The sequence below is a fragment of the Synchiropus splendidus genome, chromosome 15, assembly GCF_027744825.2.
Source record: "Synchiropus splendidus isolate RoL2022-P1 chromosome 15, RoL_Sspl_1.0, whole genome shotgun sequence".
NCBI classification, from domain to species: Eukaryota; Metazoa; Chordata; class Actinopteri; order Syngnathiformes; family Callionymidae; genus Synchiropus; species Synchiropus splendidus.
In genome coordinates this window covers 13,927,294-13,948,035 of record NC_071348.1, presented here as the reverse complement: position 1 = coordinate 13,948,035, position 20,742 = coordinate 13,927,294, and the positions used below count along the sequence as shown (strand labels likewise).

General features: G+C 40.4%; 2 protein-coding genes across 3 annotated transcripts in view; one reads left to right on the top strand and one right to left on the bottom strand.

Moving 5' to 3' along the window:
• The window catches only part of LOC128771593 (uncharacterized), a 52,123-nt gene extending 31,532 nt beyond the window's left edge, over positions 1-20,591 (bottom strand). The window contains exons 1-5 of one of the 2 annotated variants that reach the window (XM_053887050.1): positions 20,480-20,591; positions 20,372-20,383; positions 20,233-20,308; positions 19,859-19,932; positions 18,245-18,311 (exon numbers count right to left, since the gene is read on the bottom strand). In XM_053887050.1, coding sequence (XP_053743025.1) covers positions 18,245-18,247 — 3 coding nt within the window. In that variant the 5' untranslated portion in view covers positions 18,248-18,311; positions 19,859-19,932; positions 20,233-20,308; positions 20,372-20,383; positions 20,480-20,591. The remainder of the gene's footprint in view (positions 1-18,244; positions 18,312-19,858; positions 19,933-20,232; positions 20,309-20,371; positions 20,384-20,479) is intronic. The other variant, XM_053887048.1, reaches the window with a different exon arrangement.
• On the top strand, positions 1,799-9,037 carry crabp2a (cellular retinoic acid binding protein 2, a). The gene is made up of 4 exons (XM_053887059.1): positions 1,799-2,070; positions 5,151-5,329; positions 5,810-5,926; positions 8,087-9,037. Exons 1-4 carry the CDS (start codon positions 1,989-1,991, stop codon positions 8,135-8,137), a joined length of 429 nt encoding a protein of 142 aa, XP_053743034.1. The 5' UTR covers positions 1,799-1,988; the 3' UTR covers positions 8,138-9,037.
• Positions 20,592-20,742: the final 151 nt, after the last annotated feature.

Here is a 20,742-nt window from a genome sequence, read left to right as displayed (position 1 = left end):
ACTTTCTCACTCTTTCTTTTCAGTCCTCTCCATCCTCTGTTTTCCCTCTCCAATGTGCTTGAGGAATGTGTCGAAGCAGCACAAAAGAACAAAAGCTTGACAGGAGGAGGAAGAATAATAAAAGAAATATAAAAAGAAAGAATGAAAGCAAAGGAAGAAATGATAAGAGGGACAGGGGGAAGGAATGAGCGGATGGAGAAAAGTTGAGAGGAGTAGCTCATGGTTGAGTGCATCTGAATGCTGACCGGTGCTTTGTCATCACGTGCTGACGTGCAGCATCACACATTTTTAAGCTCTTTATCAAGCCGGCTGTGAACAGAGCACACAGCATCATTGTGCTGACAGTATGTTTGATTCAGTGGCTTCTGATGCATTTGGTGGTATGTCATGCTAATATGCAAATGTTGTGAGTAACGCTGAAGATTAATTTGTCCGACTCTTGACAGCTTTCTTTTGTAGCCATTGTGTTTGCATAGTCACTCTCAGGCAAGGGGCATGATCAATGCCCACTGTTGAAGAGTTATCTGACAGACCACCGAGGCAGCAGAAAGGCAAATTGATGTCTCTCTTTTGCCTCCAACTGATTTTAACCCACGGCAGCTGAATGGTTAAAACTCAGCTACAGAGTACAGAAAATGTGGAAAACAGCAGAAGAAAATGGAAATTTCACTTCTAACGTCTGTCTAATGGTTCACCTCGGTTGTTTGGGCCAAGGGAAACTAGTGAGGGCATGCTGAGATCGAGACATGGTGTGTGGCCGTGTGTGCGCGCTGAAGGCGGAAACAATGTGAACAAAGTTGCTCACATCAAACGGAGCCGCCGGGCACGAAGCAAAGTGCAGGATCTGGCCTGGGAGTCCGTGCGTAAAAGCGCATCGCGTTATCAAATGTCAATCTGGCTGTTGTTAGTCAGTGCGTCTTTGTTAGGGTTGTGACTGGGATCCAAAGCCAGAAGACCGGACCGATGCCGCCTCCTGTCTACAAGTCGCCACGGTTACCCGCGCTAATTCACCGTGCAGTGTAGCGGATGGAATCATCCATCAAGAGTCAATAGTTAACGTCGGCTTTGTCCCGCTGCCATCCATCATCCGCCCTTGCGTGTGCGTGCGCATGCACAAAGCGTGCGCGTATGTATGGGTGAGTGTGTTCTTCATAAGACTACCTCCGACCCTGCGGGCCCCTGACCCTGCCCCGCTGGTCCGTCTGACGCGCTTTCCCAAATGCGGCCTCGCCCCCCTCCTCCCCACACTCCCTCCCTTCCCTCCTCTTCCGTTTGAGCTGTGGGGGGCAAACACCTCATGGCGAGCCACTGCCGCCCTGTGCCAATCTCACTCTTATTTTAATCTCCCTCCCTCGCTCACTTCTGGACTCCTCTGACGCAGGACCCGTTAAATGGATAGCCCACCGGTCGTGGCCAGAAGCTGTATCACATTTCCACCGCTTATATTTTTATGACATGGAGGCCTGGTGCACAGGAGACTTGGGTGAACTTGGACCTCTCACTCTCTCACACGCAGACACACTCTCTGCGTCATCAACGGTCGATGCTGAATCACACTTGATATAATGTGTTTCATGTGATCAAAAGCCTGCAACGGCTTGCGCAGTGCGCAGAGATGATAGGGCAGGGCGGCAGCGCACTCGTTTTCCGGCTATAAGAGGCGTGTTTTAAAGCGCACGTTTCCGACTGAAGGTGTGGTCAGTGCGAGGCGCCGTCATTTTGCCTGTAATCTTGCGCTCCGCTGGGCGTGTCCGGACCGAAGGGGGCGTGTCAATCGTCTACTTGGTACTCTCTCTCGGTGCCATTCATTTGCAGCAGCTCATAATGAGCGCCGGCACTGCGTGCAGATAGCAGCTCTGACAGTGACAGTCCATCAGTCAAGTCGTAGCAGTCTCTTCAAAAGCGTAGGCGCATCCCTCGGAGCATTTCGAACTCACTGTCCAGACCAGGACCAGACACTTCACCTGCACAATCCAGACGAGAAAAAAATGGAGCGCAAAATCCCTGATTTCTCCGGGAACTGGGAGATGAGGAGTTCAGAAAACTTCGAGGAGCTTTTGAAAGTCCTGGGTAAGTGAAGTGTTCATATGTGGGGCATAACAGTCGTGCGTCTGCAGCACACGGGTAGGGGGTCTTTGTCATTCTACGGGACCCTAAACTTCGTGCTTGGCCCCCAGCCAGCCGCACTCCTTTTTCTATCTTTTCTCCGCTTGGCCTCTTCAGCAAACACAATAGAGACAAACGGCAGCGCATCTGTCCAAGTCACAGCCTCTAATGTAGTGTGTGCACGCGTGCGCGCGCGCTGGTGTGTGTGTGTATTGCACAGGACCATCTCGACGCGCTACAGTGCAGGGCAGTTGCACGCTCTGAATGGACAGTGGAAAACACCTGCTGCTCAGACTTGGAGGGTTCAGCCCGGGCAGGCTTCATTTAGAATGTGATTTCATTATGCGCAGATTCACATTAAAAGATCTGACAGTGAAGACCTGGAATTAATATCTTCCACCTCCAAACCTGACAGTGCGTGTAACAATAGAAGTGTGTGTCATGACAGTGGAGACGAGCACATCCTCTAGTGTTAAATATGTCGTGAGATCAAGTGCTGTTCTGGCAACTCCGTGTCCCACGACAGAAAAAGAAGTACAAATAAAACTTTCAACCACTCTTGGAATTGGCTCCAGCAACCTCTCATCTACCATTACTTCGAAATTACTTAACATAAAATAACCTTCTTTGAATGAACATGATTATTATATTTAAGGTGGTTGCTTAAAGAACATTCCACTTTTAATCCCATTTATATGTCACACAGTATAATCTGATTATTGCCTTTATGTCGTCATTTATCCAAAGTTTCCTGTGGTAATAAGTGCTTAAAATTTTATGCATCATTTATCATCATTCTCGTGTTAAAAGTGGAATTCAAAAGTAACTACTTAATTTTAAAGCTACGACTAGAAGTTATGGACAGGGGGTTGTGAAGAGTAAAGGTTCATGTCTTGTTCTGAACGGACGTAATTTAGTTAGCATCAAAATATTCCCATCTTAATTCTGTTAACATAGTTTGCGTGTTTCTGGTAAAACAGTGCTCCTTTATGACACTGAATCCTGTTCAGGTTCAGTCCGGTTCAAGAGTAGCAAAAAAGAGTTTTTGTGGAGCAAATTTACGAACGTAAACAAACATTTTACAGCAGTGTATATGACTATCAGCTCCTCTACACAGCCATCAAAGGTGTGATTTCTTTTTCATGTTGTGGTACTGATGTCTGCAGCAGTACTAACTTTAACTGCTAACTTTATTGTTCTCTTGCCTTTATCAATGCTCGAAGTCAAGTTTTAACCAAACTTTAGAGCTTTTAAAACCCAACTCATACAGAACTTTTGGGTGCAGAGATTCCTTTGCACTTCAGTCCAATAGCGTGAAACTATTTGAAATGCAGATTTGATCTTAATGTTGTGATTGCTGCACTTCCTAGCAACAACGCTCGCTCTGGCGCCACGGTGCTTTGTTATATTAGTGCCATAATTACACTGTGTTTTCCATTCATCAAAAGCTTAATGACATTTCTCTGGAAAATAAAACACTAAAAAGCTGAGCAGACAGAGAGAGGCAGATGTGAGGTGGCATGATTGACAGAGAGAAATGGCCTCTGATCTCTGGTATTAACAGAGGGCAACACGCAGCTGGAAGTAACCTGTCAGCACCCACCTACCTCCTGTTTCTCGCCATCCTCCCTTCCTTTCCTCACGTCTGCTCTCCTCCCATCTCCTCTCCTTTCCCAAATGCTTCCTCTGCCCTCTGCTCCTTGACCTCTGATCCAGACTGTCTGTCTAGTGCTGAGTTCCCCCATGTGGGTGAATGTCAAATTGTTTCTTCAGCAAAAGCATGGTCAGGTAAGACACCAATGCGCCATCTGTGGCCCCCAAATGGTCCACAGGCTGGGGACTGTATCTACAACCTGTTCAAAAATCCTCGTCTTTATGCATTAGCATATTTTAAAATCAGAATCCACAGGGCATGGAATGGGATTTTTCATCAAACTAAATTCACAGTTTCAGTGGCAGACTAGCCACACCAGTCCTTGCTGTCGTAGAGGTGATATAATATACATATTACAGTGCCATTAATGTTGCCCTCACAATCTATGTAACCAGACCGAAATTCCCTAATACAATTTACTGTTGAAAACTGCACCACAATGAGCTACCAACCAAACAAAAACCACTATAACATATGACAACCATAAGCGTAGAAAGTTCAAGTTCATAGTTTAAGTAAGGTATGCTAATGGCAGAACCACATAATGGGAACAAAATAGGTTTTTAGTCGCCATTCATGATAGCATTTAAGGATTGATTATAATATTTCATTAAAATAGCCAATTTGTGTAAACTCTTGTAACAGTTTCTGTACTGTTGCAGTACATGACATGACAACTATAGTAGACTTGTGGGCTATCTGTAACCATGACGGACGAGAAGTGGCCCACCGGCCTTGAGTTTGAAATATAACAGTGTTTCTGCTCTTTACTTTCCTTCCACAGTCCATAAAACAAAGGGGTTTGATTTAATGAGAACAAACCACATTAAATAATAATATACAGTTAAAGTAGATGTTGGATCTTGAGGTGTCCAAACAACCAAAAGGCTATAACGGCAACTCAATCATATGTCATGAAAACTGTTTTTTTCCAGTACAGTCTACAATGAAGCACATCATATCTGTGTTGAATACAGTGGATATTTGTGCTGAATGAGGCAGCATTTCTGACTCTGCGTATATTTACTCTTGTTGACAGGTGGGAATGTCTATGAGGTGAGGAGTGTGAAACCCACCTCACAGGCAGACGCACAAAAATACACACTTCCTATCACACTGGCGAGAAATCTTCACACAGGACCAAGAGACCACTGCCCCTTAACTCAACTGTCTTCCTGTCCCACCATCACAAACCAAACCTCATTTAACATTTAAAGAGAGTGATTTCCCTCCTGAAATAATTTGCTTAACTTGAGAAAATTAAACAACATTCCTGTGTGGTGTGAAAATATGATCACGTCTGGCGGGACAGCAGATGTGTTGGCCTGGATTTCTTGCATGATCTCATCAGTGTTCTGACAAAGATCTAATAAGCTGCTCCCTCTTCCAGGTGTTAATGTGATGTTGCGCAAAATTGCCGTGAAGGCGGCCTCCAAGCCCTTTGTGGAGATAACGCAGGATGGAGAAACGTTGTCCATTAAGACTTCCACGACAGTGCGGACCACCCACATCACCTTTACTGTGGGGCAGGAGTTCAACGAAACCACGGTGGATGGACGCCCCTGCACGGTACACAACACATATTCTTCTGTGGTTTGTCATAAGCAAACAAGTGCACTAAGAAATGATGGGTGGATAAAGAAGGATTTGTGCGAATGACATCAAGCTGTTTGAGTTGGCTTTTAGTCATATTTGGATTGATAGCATATCTGGTCTCCTCCCTTGGCCTTAGACGGCTGGACGTGCTTCACAGTGATTCCAGACACGTTCAACCATCTGTCTTGCAAAAGATCCCCCTGGTGACGACAGTCCCTCCCTAATTTCCCCCTTGGTTCTCCCCATTTTCCCATCAATGATCTCTGTTTGGCCGTCTCCAAAGCAAACACATATAAGAGGCCAGTACGTCACTTTAACAACAACCACATTGAAGTTATCATGTCTTGGGCTTGTCCTGTATGCCTGGTGTCGTTTATGCACTTTATTCGAATGTTAAAACAATCCAGCTCTAAACAAATAAAACATCTGCTAATGTCCTCCTTCTGCTCTTAGAGTTTTCCGCGTTGGGAGACGGACAACAAGATCAGCTGTGAGCAGACTCTGCAGAAAGGAGAGGGACCGAAAACCTCCTGGACCCGTGAGATGACCAATGAAGGCAAACTGATTCTGGTAAAAAAAAAAAAAAATGCACTTAAACCTTGAGTTTCCAATCCACCAGATTCCCCCATACAGAGGTAGCTCAGGTATGTTGTGAGAATTTCAATAAAAGCCTTATGAGTTTGTTAGATAATATAGTGAGTAACTACCTCAGTACTTGGTGAGTAGACAACTCCAAATGCTACTTATATACACAACTTTTTGAATGAAGAAATATTTGGCACTGGCACTTGTAATGGCTCGTAAGAAACTCAATCAACTCCCACATAGAGCTCTTTGTTTGCCATTTATCTAATTGCTATTGGTACTTTAGCTGGTACGAAGTGAGGCAATGAATGAAAAACTCTCCTGGTTCGTGCATGCAATAGAATCCAATGTGACACAGATTCTTGACTGGCACAGGCATGAGTCATCAATTAACAAAAATGTTGTTGAAGAAAAACAGGACAAAGCTTTAGCTCACATCTCCTGATGGAGGACTTATCACAAGATCTTTAACGTTATGTTGCGCAAGTTCAAGATAATCAATGTCATGTTGAGACTGCTTTTTGGATTTCGTGAAGACAAATACTCACAGAAACCTTAACAAAGTACTCAAGTTGCAAAAAAAGCAAATGAAAGGTTGGAGCCAGATGATGTGTTCACAGCACTGACAGCTCAAGGCACAATTGCGTTTGGCAGCTTTTAAATCAACCTGCTGTCACATTGTGCAGAGTATCGTAACATCTGCGAAACAATGAAGAACAGCTGCTTTCAGACTCAGGAGTTGATGGATGAAGCGAATGGACAGGATAAACAAATGAGGAATCATGCAATAAAAAGCCAGAAACTGAAACATTGGGGTCCATGACCCTCAATGACGAATATATTGTAGATCTCTTTGAAAAGTCTAGAAGATTATTTCCCCTCCTTTTCTCACCAAGTAACATCTGCCACATTTACTTCTCTGGGAATTTCTATTTCTTGAGCCACATGATGCATATGAAAAAGTCATATTAAAACGTCTAATTGCAGCATGCAACAAATACAATTGTGTGGGAAGCCAAATATCCTGGCATACATAAAGTAGCTGGTTCTCAAGAAGTCAACAAGTTCAAAAAAAGAAAAAATAAATTGCAGTGGTATAAGGAAAGATCTTGTGATTGTGGTGAGTAACTCTGAGCAAGCAAGTGAGCTGCTGGTGATTTCATTCCAGGAAGTGTATACGCCATGCTGAGTTTCTTGAATTCACATGATTCATTCAACTGAAAACAAGCCCTTTATCTATGCTCCTCACAATTGCTACCATGCAGTGCAGTCAGATAAGGAAGATCATTTGGCACTGGCATGTTGTTGCTTCCTATTACTGCATTATCTCATTTACCCTTCAATTTTCAAATAAAAATGTCATACATATTTTCACTGCTTTGTAAGGGCATGGTAGGAAATAATCAATTATACATCATTATTAGATTCCACTCACTTTTTTGATTGAATAATAGATGAAAAACATTGAAACAGAATTAAATGAAATTAATTAATTTAAAATGTGTGTTTAATATTTACAGTCACATTATGGTGTGTTCAAATTCAAACTAAAAAACACAGAAATATGTGCAATATATTGGTTCAAACATTTGTGTACACGTAGCATGAACCAGTAACATCCGTGTACGGGCTGTCTGGAGCTCCTGGGATCTCCTGTAATATGAGCTCATGTTCTCTGCTTTAACATTTGTTGCACTTTGTAAATATTAAATTTCAAGGAGATATGCCAATTAGAGGTCAGTTTTATCAGGTTAATAACAATAGAAAACCGCTCCAAACACAGCTGATGATCAATGGCACAATGGCACCTTGACACAATGCTGTATCATGTGGTTCCACACTGATTGTAAAAATGTCCAGCCAACAATTTATGTGATCTCAGTCATCCAAAGGTTTATGTAAATGGGCTGTTCTCTTTAGGAGGATTTTACAGGTCAGACTCTTACAGCATCCTTGGTCCACACCAAACAATAAATGTATTTCAGTCCCACCACAAATGATGTTGTAAAAATGCTGTGCTGCTAAAAGAGTACGCCAGTCTTTCTTAGCAAACCCTTCCCAAGATGAGCTCTAGCCATGAAATAACTGGGACCGAACGTTTCCATGGAGTGCTGACTAACCCCTTCTTCTCTACTCTCCTGACAGACCATGAGGGCAGATGATGTGATCTGCACCAGAGTCTACGAGCGGCAATGAACAAGAGCACTTTGTGTCTCTCCAGTCTCCTTTCTTATTCTGCATCACCACTTTTCCCCGGGTCAAGACAGAGCTGGAGCTGGGAGATTGCAGCAATCTTTTATTCCAACATAGATTCACTATGTGATGAGTGTGGTATCTGATGTGTCACATATGTACTCATTGGTCTTAGCTCATGAGTTGTTATGATGGATGTGTGTGCGCGTCTGAGTATGTGTGTGTGATATTAATGACTCTTCCACATTAAGGTCAGTTTCATTGGGCCCCCCGTTTTTGTAGTTCTTTTCGCCCCACTACACAACCTTTGTACTTCACATAATTTTGTATTTATTATGACACCTCATTCTAATTCGGTGCTGCCCAAGGTTTTACTTTGTCTCTCATTGGTATGAAATGTGAACATCCAAAACATTTTCTACGGCGAAACAATAAAGCACGGTCATAAATCAGCAGGTCCTCCCTTTTTTCTCCTTAACCATTTGGAATGCAACAAAGCATTTAGCAGTGTGTATGTTTTTATGGTTTGTGTGTGTAGCTCGGGAATATGCACACATTAGACGGCACCATCTTATTTTAGGCTTTCTGTCAGCTGTCTGCAACTAGAATAACTTGTCTGTTACTTCCCTGTCCAGCGTTCTCTCTTCCATTCCCACTCCTCTTTTACTCTGTCAATCACCTTTTTTCCTCACGCCCCCTTCCTGGCTTTATATTTTTTACCTCACTCAAAAGGCGGCAAATATTTCCATTCTGCCTACTGTGCACTTTTCTTTCCCATTTCACATCGATCTGTTCCTCCTGCAGTGTTTCACTGGCATATGAAAGGACCATCGATGAGCCAGTTGCAGTAAAGACGCCAAGAGATTCTTTGAAAAATTCTTTCTTTCATATTGGTTTCATACTTAAAAAATACTTTTCAAATGCTGTCTGGCTTCAATAAAGAGTAAAAGAATGTCTGACATATGCTCAGATGCATACTTTTAATGAGAAAATGAATAAAATCTTAAAAAATGGCAAATATGATATTCTTATCAGCTTACTCATTTGTATGACAGAGAGCCCCTCACTGGCCACTATTGATATATGTATAACTTAAACCTGATTTTATAGTATCACAGTGAGTTAAATCAGTTTTTTATTTTTATTTAAATAAAATGCCAATACATTCAAGTACTGCAGTTTTTAATACTGTAATTTAACAACGTCTCCCTTTACCTTGAGTTGTTCAACTGTTCGAAGGATTGAATGACACACATAGAAACACTCACACCAACTGAAAGTATTAGTCAGGAAGAAACCCAGATCCTCATATGTAAATGAATGTTTAAAATACTGTTGTTACTTGTTTTAAAAGGACATCTGGTGCAGTATACCAGAGACCTCTTTTTAATATCCATTTATAAAAAAAAAGAGTATGAAAAAATGAAAAATATAGATATAATTTCGACATCAAATATCTGTGTTACTGATGGAACAGTATACAGAAAAAAATCTAAGGAATCTTTGATGGAGACATGATCTTCTAAGACTGATCAGAAGTATTGTCTCTTTCACAAGCTTTATGTCAGCAGTGAAGCGAGAGACAGATGAGATCCTTGGCTCACCAAGAGAATCTCTCAGAAGCAACACTGGAGATTTTTGTCCCATGGCTGACATTCATATCCTGTCACCCACCTATGGAAACACACTTTGTCAGCATGTTTTCTGGATCTGATTTGTTCCGATGTGACATATTTATTCTACTGGTCAGAGCAGGAGTAGAAAACTCATTCCTCCATTGATAATTGAGGTGCTGAAGCTGTTGTGAAGCATTTCCTGTTGTCTGTTTGACACTGAAAATCCTTTTCCTTCCACTTAATTCTGACCGGAGAAAGGACCAAAGGACACTAAACATTATAACAAGACCAAAGCCTGTGGCTCAGAGGCGACCTCACAAACTTTCACTTGTTAATGGAGCATTTGTTGTTATGGTTACCAAGGGAGGTGATGAGACAAACGGAGGTCAACTTGAGACTGTCAAATGGCCAGAGTGTCAGGGTCAGTGGGTGTGTCTCGACAGCAGGAAATACCAATTGGATTACAAAGTAGAGCCAATTGACAGCAGATGTGCTTAACAAGGATAAGGTTGTGAAGGAACCTGGCAAAGAAAGGATGGATGACCATGAGTCTCCGTCTGAAGGGAGCATCTACAGATAGTAACACAACTTCGAGAAAGATGAAGTTATTTGATACATTGTTCTTCTACACACTATCTATTTTATTCCTCTCTCTATCCTACAGCTGTGCGTAGTTACAGTGTGACCCCAATAAAGTTCCTCCTCTACCTCCTGCGCTAATAAAAGGGGTAAATAACTACCCCTCCCTCGCTGTTTATTACCCCCTGGGGCAGTAAAAGGCAGCTGTCTGGCCCCCTTCAAAATGCCTACACTGGACCCCGTAAAACACACACACACGCACACACAGAGCAAAGTAAAAACACACATTCTGGGAACTCTTCACATGTACCATCAAACACTGGCACTATACACACAAGTCATAAAAATATATATATATATATATATATATATATATATATATATATATATATATATATATATATATACACACAACACGCATGTAAACAAGCTGGCACGACAGTAGCACAGAAATATATATTTTTTAATTTACACAGAAACAATCACTCTTCAGTAAAGCACACTGGCTACCCTCATAGAGTCTCTTGGAGAAGGCGTCAGTATGTCTGGTTCCGGACAAAACTTTTCTACACTTCATCCTCACAAAGTGTTGATTTGGCCCCATCAACACGTCTGAAATAATAAGTGGCAAAGGATCCGAGCATTGGACCAATTGATTGAAGAGTGAGCACAGGTAAGTTTTGTCTCCTCGAGGCTGTAGCTGAGTAAATTTGATAGATGACGTGTATGGAGGAGTGCGTACTTGTCTGCATACTTGAGCAGATGTCACACATGGCACTGGGGTGATTTGTGATCTGGTTGAAGCAATAGCTGACTCGCAGGTCAAGTGCATTCTCTGCCTAATAGTTAAGTTTAGGAATGGTTCATAGAAAGACGGCCTGGAGGTGGGTGAGGAAGACAAGAGAAGAGAGTCATCAGGAAACATACTGCGGACAGTAGAGCTAAGGAACCTACTTAACCTACTTGACCTACTTAACATCATATTTATTGATTTCAATGTAGAATGAACGATAGTCAGAGCCAGGAGTGAAGTTGGACATGTATTGACAAACCCAGTGTTTTATACGTGATGATGTGATGTGAGTTGAAATTGATTCAGTGAGATCATACTTTGTCTAGTACATACTAAGAGTAGAACAAATTCGTCAAGATGGATTCTATCTATGCATGGATTTCACATTTGTAGGTTTGTGACCTGGGGACATTCTTCTCTCATGTCCCTTCTCATTTGGGACATGAGAAGCTGAAGTATAAAAATTGGACGATTAGGTATAATGGCACAGATTCTAGGCTACTGATTGGATGGCTTTCTGGTGTCATGTGACCATCTCATGTCTGTGATTGGCTGATCTGACTGGTGCCCCACAAGCAGGATGTTATGAGAAAGAGAAAATACAATGATTTATATTTTATAGGTGACATGTTGGTAGAGCACTTTCAAGACTCTTGGACTCAAAACAGTGATGAACAATGGTAATTAATACAAAATGTAATAATAAACGCATCACATAGCTTTATGCGGGTACTACGAGGCGTGGAGCACAGTACACAAGCTAGGAGGTTAATATGTACACAAGTATTTCTGAACATTTTGGGGAACAATGGAATCAGGAGAGATAATGTACATTCAGAATTATAGTATTATCTTTGATCAATATCTAAGAGTAAATTTACCAAAGATTATGTATCATTAACATGTGGAGGACACTCACAAGTCAAATCTAAAAAGTAATATGTACATTACATCTCCATTATCAGATTACACAAGTCATATGCAACATTTCACGCAAGTGAACTTTAAAGTCATTTGCTCCAAGACACCGAAACCATCCAATGTTAAAACCTTATTATTTTAATGTCTGGCCTGGGAATCCTTCCATTAGGATGAAAGTGAAGCAGAGACATGGAACAGTTGAGTCAGCGACTGACTGAGGAGTGAGGTAACCAAACTTTCCTTTTAAGTTTATTATTTGCTTTTTCAGATGAATCATGTCCAAACATACTCGGTACGTGCTCACAGACTTTTCAAACACACCCATGGATGCTTTGAGCCAGTGGTGACACATGCTGTAATTTGGTGTCACATAAACAGAGTCAACTGCAACCTGACTCTAGTTGAAGACCAACTACTCAGAAATCCCGATTCTTCAACAGTTTATCTTTCTATATACTTCTTTGAATTTCACTTTGTGTGTACTTTATTAGCTCTACGTGTTCAAAAGGCACCCATCTACCATGCGGGCAATAATTAACTAATAGTAACTCAGAGTGCATCCAAAGGTGTACATCAGGGTGTAAATTCTATACAGACAACAGACAAGTGGACCCTTTCAAAACATAATGACTAGCTCTTAAAAACATCTGAATATATGAATCTGGCTTAATAGTTAAAAAAGATGGCATGATGACGTTTTCTTTTATGATTACATTATTAAAACTAGTGAATGCCAACATTTTCAACTGACAGTGTTGCAGGCTGAGCAGTATTTATTGAACAGTGTTCAACTTTAAACTGGTAGACTGCAATCTTCTTTTACATTCATGGGCATATTTCTTTAGTACTTGTTTCTTATATAGTTTCACATTTTTAATTTCTGTGAAGCATTACGGGCTAAATTGTTGACACTCATAATATCTGTTTGTAGGAAAACAACCAGTCAATCAACACAGAAACAGAGTGGGAAGTACAGAATTTGCTTTCAATAACAATTACAAACTCCCATAGGTCAGATTAAGACACTAAGCATGGACGTTCAGCAACCATGGTAACCTGTAACCTCTAAAGAAAGCCAGTGCAGTCTATGTTAACATAATTTAAGGATTGATTTGATTATTGTTGTTTTCAATTGTCCCACAAGCCAAGTGTGGGGCAAGGTACTACAAAAACAGAATGTGTTATTCATTGTTTGTTACTGTCATAACCGTATTATTGGAATTATATTCTAAGGAATTACACTGCTTTCACATCAGTTTCACCTGAACAAAAATACGGATTTTTGGCTCATGGCATAGTACATTTTGTGACAGATGCTTTAACTTCTAGGATGAATCCTGTGAAATCTGTGGAGTTGCCTTTTTCACCCCTATCCCAACATACTGAAAATAATCATCGTACACCCATTTGCAATTTGAAAGTAGAGTCCAGCTCAGTGAATGTGTATGAAAAAAAAATTAATAGTCATGCACATTTCTGGAAGTTGTACCATGTAAAATATTTTTTGTTTTTCTTTTGTTTTAATGCCTTACCTTACTACACTACACAAAACACAAAAACTGATGCATAACAGTAATGCATGACTAGCTCAACAGTGCATACTGCTACTTTATTTTGACAATTGGAAAAACAGGCCTGGGAAAAACTTCTACAACTGACAATCAGTCTAGAATAAACTGAATGAAGTCTTTGTTGAGCGAAAAAGGTAATATCTGATTACAGACTCTTTTAACAGACCTGTCGATGGACATGGTTCAAAATAGGAGGTGCATTTTTTTAAAAGGCTTTGGTCCAAATGGAATGAAGCCAAAAATCACAGACAAACATTAATGATGAGAACAATCCAAGCGCATTGAAACTCCATGTGAAAATATCAAGTGATAATTACATATAATTATTCATGTTTGCATATCGATTGCATTACAGACAGAAAAACGAGGATTGGAGTCTGAATTGTGTTGCCTTTGCCTATCATGAAGCAAAAGGTGATTAATCTCTCTAGTGCATTGACATTCATGTTAATATTGTACCTATTCAATATATAATATATATATAAATTAAACTGCAAATCTTCTAAGCTGCCCACTGATTGACCTGTATGTCAAGGTCAACCCATGCTCAAGGTCAGTAGACAGTGCAACACTGATCTGAGAGGCTCACTGTTTAAGTAATGACAGTGTAAAGACATGTCTGTGAGTACTGAGGTCATTCATCACTTTAGTAAGACCAAAGTATTACACAAAATATACACTCATTTAAGAAAGGGAAAATCTAAATATCCATTTGTTGATTTGTTTTACACTATTAAAAGAACATTATTCCGTTTCATGTCAAACAAAATGCGAACATAAACTGGGGCATGCATCAGCTGAATAAATCATGAGTTTTAATAGAGGATGGTGTCCGCAGCTAAAATCCACACATCCTCAGACATAGGCGTAATTTACCAACAGACTTTGGGATCACGCATCAAAGGAAACTATGCTTACATAAGACTCTTTCCACTCTATTACGCGACCAGTGACCCAGAAAAGCGTGAAGTAAATCAAAGAAAAGTCCAGAGATTTAGAGGACAGATATTTTAAAAGGTAGTATAACTGCTGGAGTTGGTCCAAAAGAACTTGAAACAGGCCTGTGTTTGATTAGTGTGTACATGAGGTTTAGCTTATCGCCATCCCTCACTTTTTGTTTCCTTCCTTTTCCCACTCACTCTCTCCATCTCTAGCCTCCTACAAGCAGCACCAGACAAGGGCTGGAGGAAATCATACCGGCTTGCCATAGTTGGAGACCACAAAGGTGTTGTTTGATTGGATACAGAAGCAAGTCATTTTAGGAAACTGTGACAGAGGAAGCACACCTTGTAAAAAAACCTACCACTTTGACACAGAGAACATCTGTAAGGCCGAAAATAAATGCAAAAGCTGTTTCCCATGTTGCTCAAAAGAAAATTGGCTGCAAATCAAAAGAAAAGCGCCATGACTCCTGCAGTGCAACATGTTGGCAAAGCGCCGGTCGGATTGACGTCTCAATAGTACCTGTTGATGGATAAAAAACGGGCTCTTCCGCTAACACGTCCGTGACACCGCCATCTAACTTGTCCACAAATCACTGTTACTGTTCCACACGGATAAGATATAGCATCTTAGTGCCATGGTCTTTTCCTGCTTTCCACTGAACACACTGTAGGCTCAAGCCTGACACTGATTTACTCGACATTCAACAGGAAAAATATCCCACAGTCATGCTAGCGAGGGCTGTCTGAGCAGTCAACCTTCCATGTACCCTCCATTGTTAAGTGCACATTTATTTCTAGTATAATATTACAGGATTTTTTTTTCACGATAAACGAAATACTTATTTGGGTGTACAGTGATGAAGAAAAAGGTTTGCAATTTTAACACAAATTATAACAAAACCATTATGGGATAACATTTAAAGAACATCTATATATAAGATAAGTATCCTGAGCAAATATTTATTGAATACCAATAAAACAATACATTTTTAACTTTATCCAACAAAATAAAACGAAATCAAGTTTTGTATTGTATCATATGGTAATGTATTAAAAAAAACTTGACTACATAAATATGAATTGAAGTGCCATTTACGCTATGTTTATGAATCCGAAGCATTAGAAAACAATGATGAGAAATTAATTACAGTATAGTTTATGGCTCATAAATTAAAATTTAAATCTCAATTAATCACACAAAAGTTGTTTTGACGCACAATTAATGGCAAATGAATCACATATTCTGTATCTGTTCCAAATGTGACTTTAAGGAAGATCAACACCAGAGTGGCCAATAATTACAACATTAGAATAAGCCCAGAGGCTCTGAAAAGGTTCAACAACATGCTTGAAGCATAAAACTGAAACATTATTGGCCACTCTGCCGATAAAAATCTTCCTTTAAGTGACTTTTAGAACAGATTAAAAAAACGTGTGATTAATTGGTCGCGAGTTAACTCGACTTTAGAGCGGTCAATTGAGCTCAAAAATTCCATCTGACAACCCTAAACTTTACCACTGGCACAGTTAGTATGTGATCTAGACCAAAACATCTCTGTAAGTTGTGTTCATGTATTTGTTTGTATTTGTGCCATTGTCATTTAATGATCACATTTTTGTCTTCCCGTCTCGGCGCACCACTTGTGTTGTACTGCCCTGTCTAATAAAACTTCCTTTGGCTCTAGCATTTATTTTCCCATCCAGCATTACTGAAGCAGATTTTCAAAGTGGTATTTCCAGATGGACAACAGATGAAGAGCACAGTTAGTTGTGGACGGTATATCTATACATTTACAGTTCTCAAACACAGTTCTCTGTTGCTTAGGAAAGGCTTGTGCGAAAGTTCAGCAGGAGTTTCATTAGGCACCTGGTTTCCCCAGGGCTGAGTGTGTGTGTGTGTGTGTGTGTCCACTCATAAGGAAGAAAGGTTTGATTGTACATGACAGTTGTTAATTAATAGCATGGACTCAAGTCTGAACCACATTCTTAAGTACACAGGATATTTAAAAAAACATGACATGAATTTGAAAAAAAACACGAGTTGATTCAATAGTCTTGAAAAATGTCAGTTTCTAGGTATTAAAGCGGCAACGACTTGTTGTCAAATAAATACCAAAGCCTGTGCGCAGTTCGGAAATTCCTGAATGAATGAATACAGCGGGTTCAAAGTCCCCCTCAAGAGATCCCAACAAGAATGAAAACTGAAGAGACATTATTTTAATTCAAAACCCCCAGAGACCACATTTTAATTAACAGCAGCTGTTTGTTAAAATAATAAAATGATTCTCTACAGTACGCTCTACTAAAAACTTTGACCTGTAGACTGCACACTGAGTCCAGAATTGGCATCATCAATGTTATAAAGCCAAGCAATAACCTTTGGGGTCTAGAGGTATGTTACTTGGAAAGTGGGCAGTAGATGACAGTTACAGTGTCCTGAGACTTAGAATAGAGCACAGACTCAATTTACAAGATGGACACTGTTGTAAACGCTGCACAACTTATATGGAATGAATGAATGAATTTCTGCCAGGTATACCTGCACTTCATTCATGACTTACAGTGACAGCAACTGGACTGGTTTATTGACAGAGGATATTCTCATGGACCGGCTTCTAAGGAGCATGTCAGAAAAAAATCACTATGACATCATTGGCATAAGACTAGACTTTTGTAAATATAATAATACACATAGATAGCGGAATCGCATCTTTTATACGGCCATGCACCTTACCAGTACAATTGTGGTCTAATATAACTGAATTGGCACATGAGGTGTCATCACTCTCAACAATAAACTCAGTTACAGTGATGTGAAATGAAACTGAACGGTTCCCATGATGCTCTGCACCCCGTCACATTTATACAGCTCTGTTCCAATTCTGTCTCCCGCACGCAATTTTGAACCAGTCGGCGTGTTCAGACGGGAAAAGAACCGGTCCGGAATCGTCACAGTGGCTGATCAGGTCCAGTGTGCCAAGCCGCTCGGCTGAATAGAGGTAGAGCTGAACATCAGAGAAAAAGTGGGAACATACATGGAGGAAAACAACGCATTTGAGTGCTTCAAGTCAAGTCAAATAAAATGTCTGTAGGTTATTGATCTGACATGACAAGGCACAAACTTGGCGAAATGAAGCCTGTAATCAGCACTATGATCGGTTCATGGTCTGCAAAGCATCATGGGAATTGTTCATGTACATTTCACTCACGTAACCGAGTTTACTATTGAACTCGCATACCATGTTAACATGGTGTTGCAATCTTGTCGCAGTTATCTGAGTTGCTGATATTGAAATACACAAACTGCTGGTGACTTGTCAGCATGGCTTTCCTAATTCGCTGTGGCCCGGTGCCAAATGACCCATGAACCAGAACCGGTGGTTGGGGACACCTGGGGTAAAGTATTTATGTTTACCCAGGGAGAAAGCTTCAACTGCTAAGCGTGGTTTCACCTGATGGTCTACATTCTGTTAATAAAGTAGGAGCATAGAGAAGAATCAATATTAGGAAGGACACTGGAGAAGAGCAATGTCATGTTGGCAGTAACACTAAGAGGATCGGCACAGCCTCAGTTCAGTCATCCACAAATCATCGTAATTTCTCCCGCTGGACATATTGATCAATATATATGGAGTTCTCCTTGTCGGCCGTGTGTTGGATTTACTTCATAAAGTCGGTGCACTTACCATCTCAGTAATGTCTACAACGTACCGTTGTCCCAAAACGTACCGTTCTGTCAGGAGGAATGAGTCACTGGAGACAGAAAAACAGCTATTAGTAAGGCTGTGAAATACCGAGGCAATCTCACTAATGAAATTGGACTTTTCTAATTCCTCAAAAAGCGCTGTCTATTATCAAACCTGGACAGAGCATTTACGGTGCATGTAACATAATGACAGCATGACATCTAGTGGCGATTTGTGAAAATAGCAGGCACCTGCCGTAATTTCACCTTTTTGAAGATACGACAGATTAAGTTTCATACATACTATTATTACTCGTCACTGAAGGGGCTACAGAGACCTACAGTATGGGGTTGTGGTAAGGGCTTCATTCATCAAATTTGTTTTATAATTAATTTAATAATTACCTTTTTGACTGTGTTATTCACAATTCTAAACACTTGTATTCACTATTACAGCTTTGCTCTGTTGTTGACCAAGCAAACGTGGTGTTAACCCATATAATCTGTAAAAAAAACAACCATGAGGTTTATCTGTAACTATGTGTGTTTCTATATTAAAAGACTAAAAATATGAACAGTCCATAATCAGTAACACAAATGATCCCAGTCAAAAGGAAACTGTGTGTGATATGTTCTATATCAAAGTGTTCACTACAGGGACTGTGGCACCATTTCCACCGAATATTCTAAATTTGAATTTTGAGTGTCAGTTTTATTTATAATTCTGGTACTCTGCCACCTGGTGATAGACACGCCTCTGGTCTTGTGTGTGGAAGGTTCTATCGTAACATTTCCGGTATTCTCCAAACACTTATCTACTTCTGCCACATCCAACTCAACTTCACAAATGCATATATTTGCTAAAATTACACAATTCAATATTACGAATATATGACTATAGAAATGATGAAATGGGAGGGTCAGAAAGACTTAAATTGGAGAGGGACAAAAGGAAGAGCAAAAAAGTTGATGGGAGTGTAGGTATATGGAATGTAGAGGATTGAAAAGGGTAGGAAGCTGTTCGGTATGATGATGAGAAGAAAGGTAGCCATGTGTGCAGGGAACCAAGGATGAAAGGCTAGGAACACTGAAGGATCATTCAAGATCTTTTACCATAGTGTAGACAGCGAGGGAAAAGGGGATACAATTTTATAGAACGATGATGTGAAGTGAAGAAGGAGCTAGATGTTGAAGGAAATATGATGGAGAAAGAGCAAATCTGGAGCAGAGAACATTCCCCAGAGGGAGAGAATAGCGACAGGGGCAGACTTCATTGGCCTTGTAGTGAAGAAAACAGGAGATGAGGAGGCATTGGGCTAGTATGGAGTCAAGGGCAGAAATGTTGAGGGATGGATAAGTTAGGGCAATTCTTAATAGGATCAAGAGTGGGAAGACGGTTTGTCCAGACAACAACTCAGCAGAATGTCGTAGTGCTCACGAGAGTGAGCCGTAACCTTTCTATTGATCACTGTTAATGTGATTTTTAAGGCAGCAAGGATGCCTGGCTCAACATGTCTTATGTCACCAACTGGGTTGGATTACATTATTAAAATTAGATTGAATGACCACGTTGTTTTCTCAGGTGAACATACCGAACAGGGATATGACATCTCACCCAGTATGCCTTCGTGAAACTTGACCAGCTGGACCCTTCTCTTGACATGATGCGCCAACCTCTGATGGGATATACTGAAAACCAAAGGAGACACTATGGATATTAGATATCCTTAATAACTACGCTATTATTATTCTAGTTTTAATATGTGATTTAACAGCAACAACATGTCCTGTTGAAAGCACTTTTGTAAAGCCTACATATCTATAAGAAAACAGTCATTGAAAAAAATGCAGTATATAAAACTCATCTGACCTTCAATGTAATCCCAAATATAAACAACCCTTGGCTTATAACAAGTTAGCATAAAATATTTGGACAAACTTCCAAGAGTATCAACATATTGATAAACATTTTTTTAGGATTAGATTCACCTTAGCAGGTTTCTTCTATTTGGTGGCGACACTGAGACTGTAATGACCAGTAACAGCCTGTGGAAGTCGCCTCAGACTGTATAACAGACAGCGAAGCGCATTAGGCTGGAGAAATCCCTTGCTAAATTTGCTTTCTCACCTGTTAGTCGACCTATGTCGGACAAAAAACAACAACAACAACCTAGTTTTAGGTATCATTAACACATTTATCGAATGAATCGAATCATCATCATCGAGTTCTTCTCACCTCTGTGCCAATTACGGTTGCTGTCATCCACAAACGTCAATGGTAGGATTAAGAATGATTAAGTTGCATGGAGAGTTATTTAACTTATATAAGCAAGTTCAGAGTGTTGAATTTGAATTGACGTCATTACGTAACCTGTTAATTTCAAAATGGCGTTCAACCGGAAGTTCCGGAAACAGTTCAGCAATAGTAGTTCGTAGAAGTCGTGTATTTCGTTTATCTGGTGAATATTAAGGAGTACAAAGTGGATCTCAAGCTAACAG

What these genes read in the sequence shown, in the direction of transcription:
- crabp2a (XM_053887059.1), top strand. Translation starts at nt 1,989, where the DNA reads ATGGAGCGCAAAATCCCTGATTTCTCCGGGAACTGGGAGATGAGGAGT. An exon ending in GGAGCTTTTGAAAGTCCTGG is followed by an intron (nt 2,071 to 5,150) that starts GTAAGTGAAGTG and finishes TCCCTCTTCCAG; the next exon opens with GTGTTAATGTGATGTTGCGC. An exon ending in ATGAAGGCAAACTGATTCTG is followed by an intron (nt 5,927 to 8,086) that starts GTAAAAAAAAAA and finishes CTCTCCTGACAG; the next exon opens with ACCATGAGGGCAGATGATGT.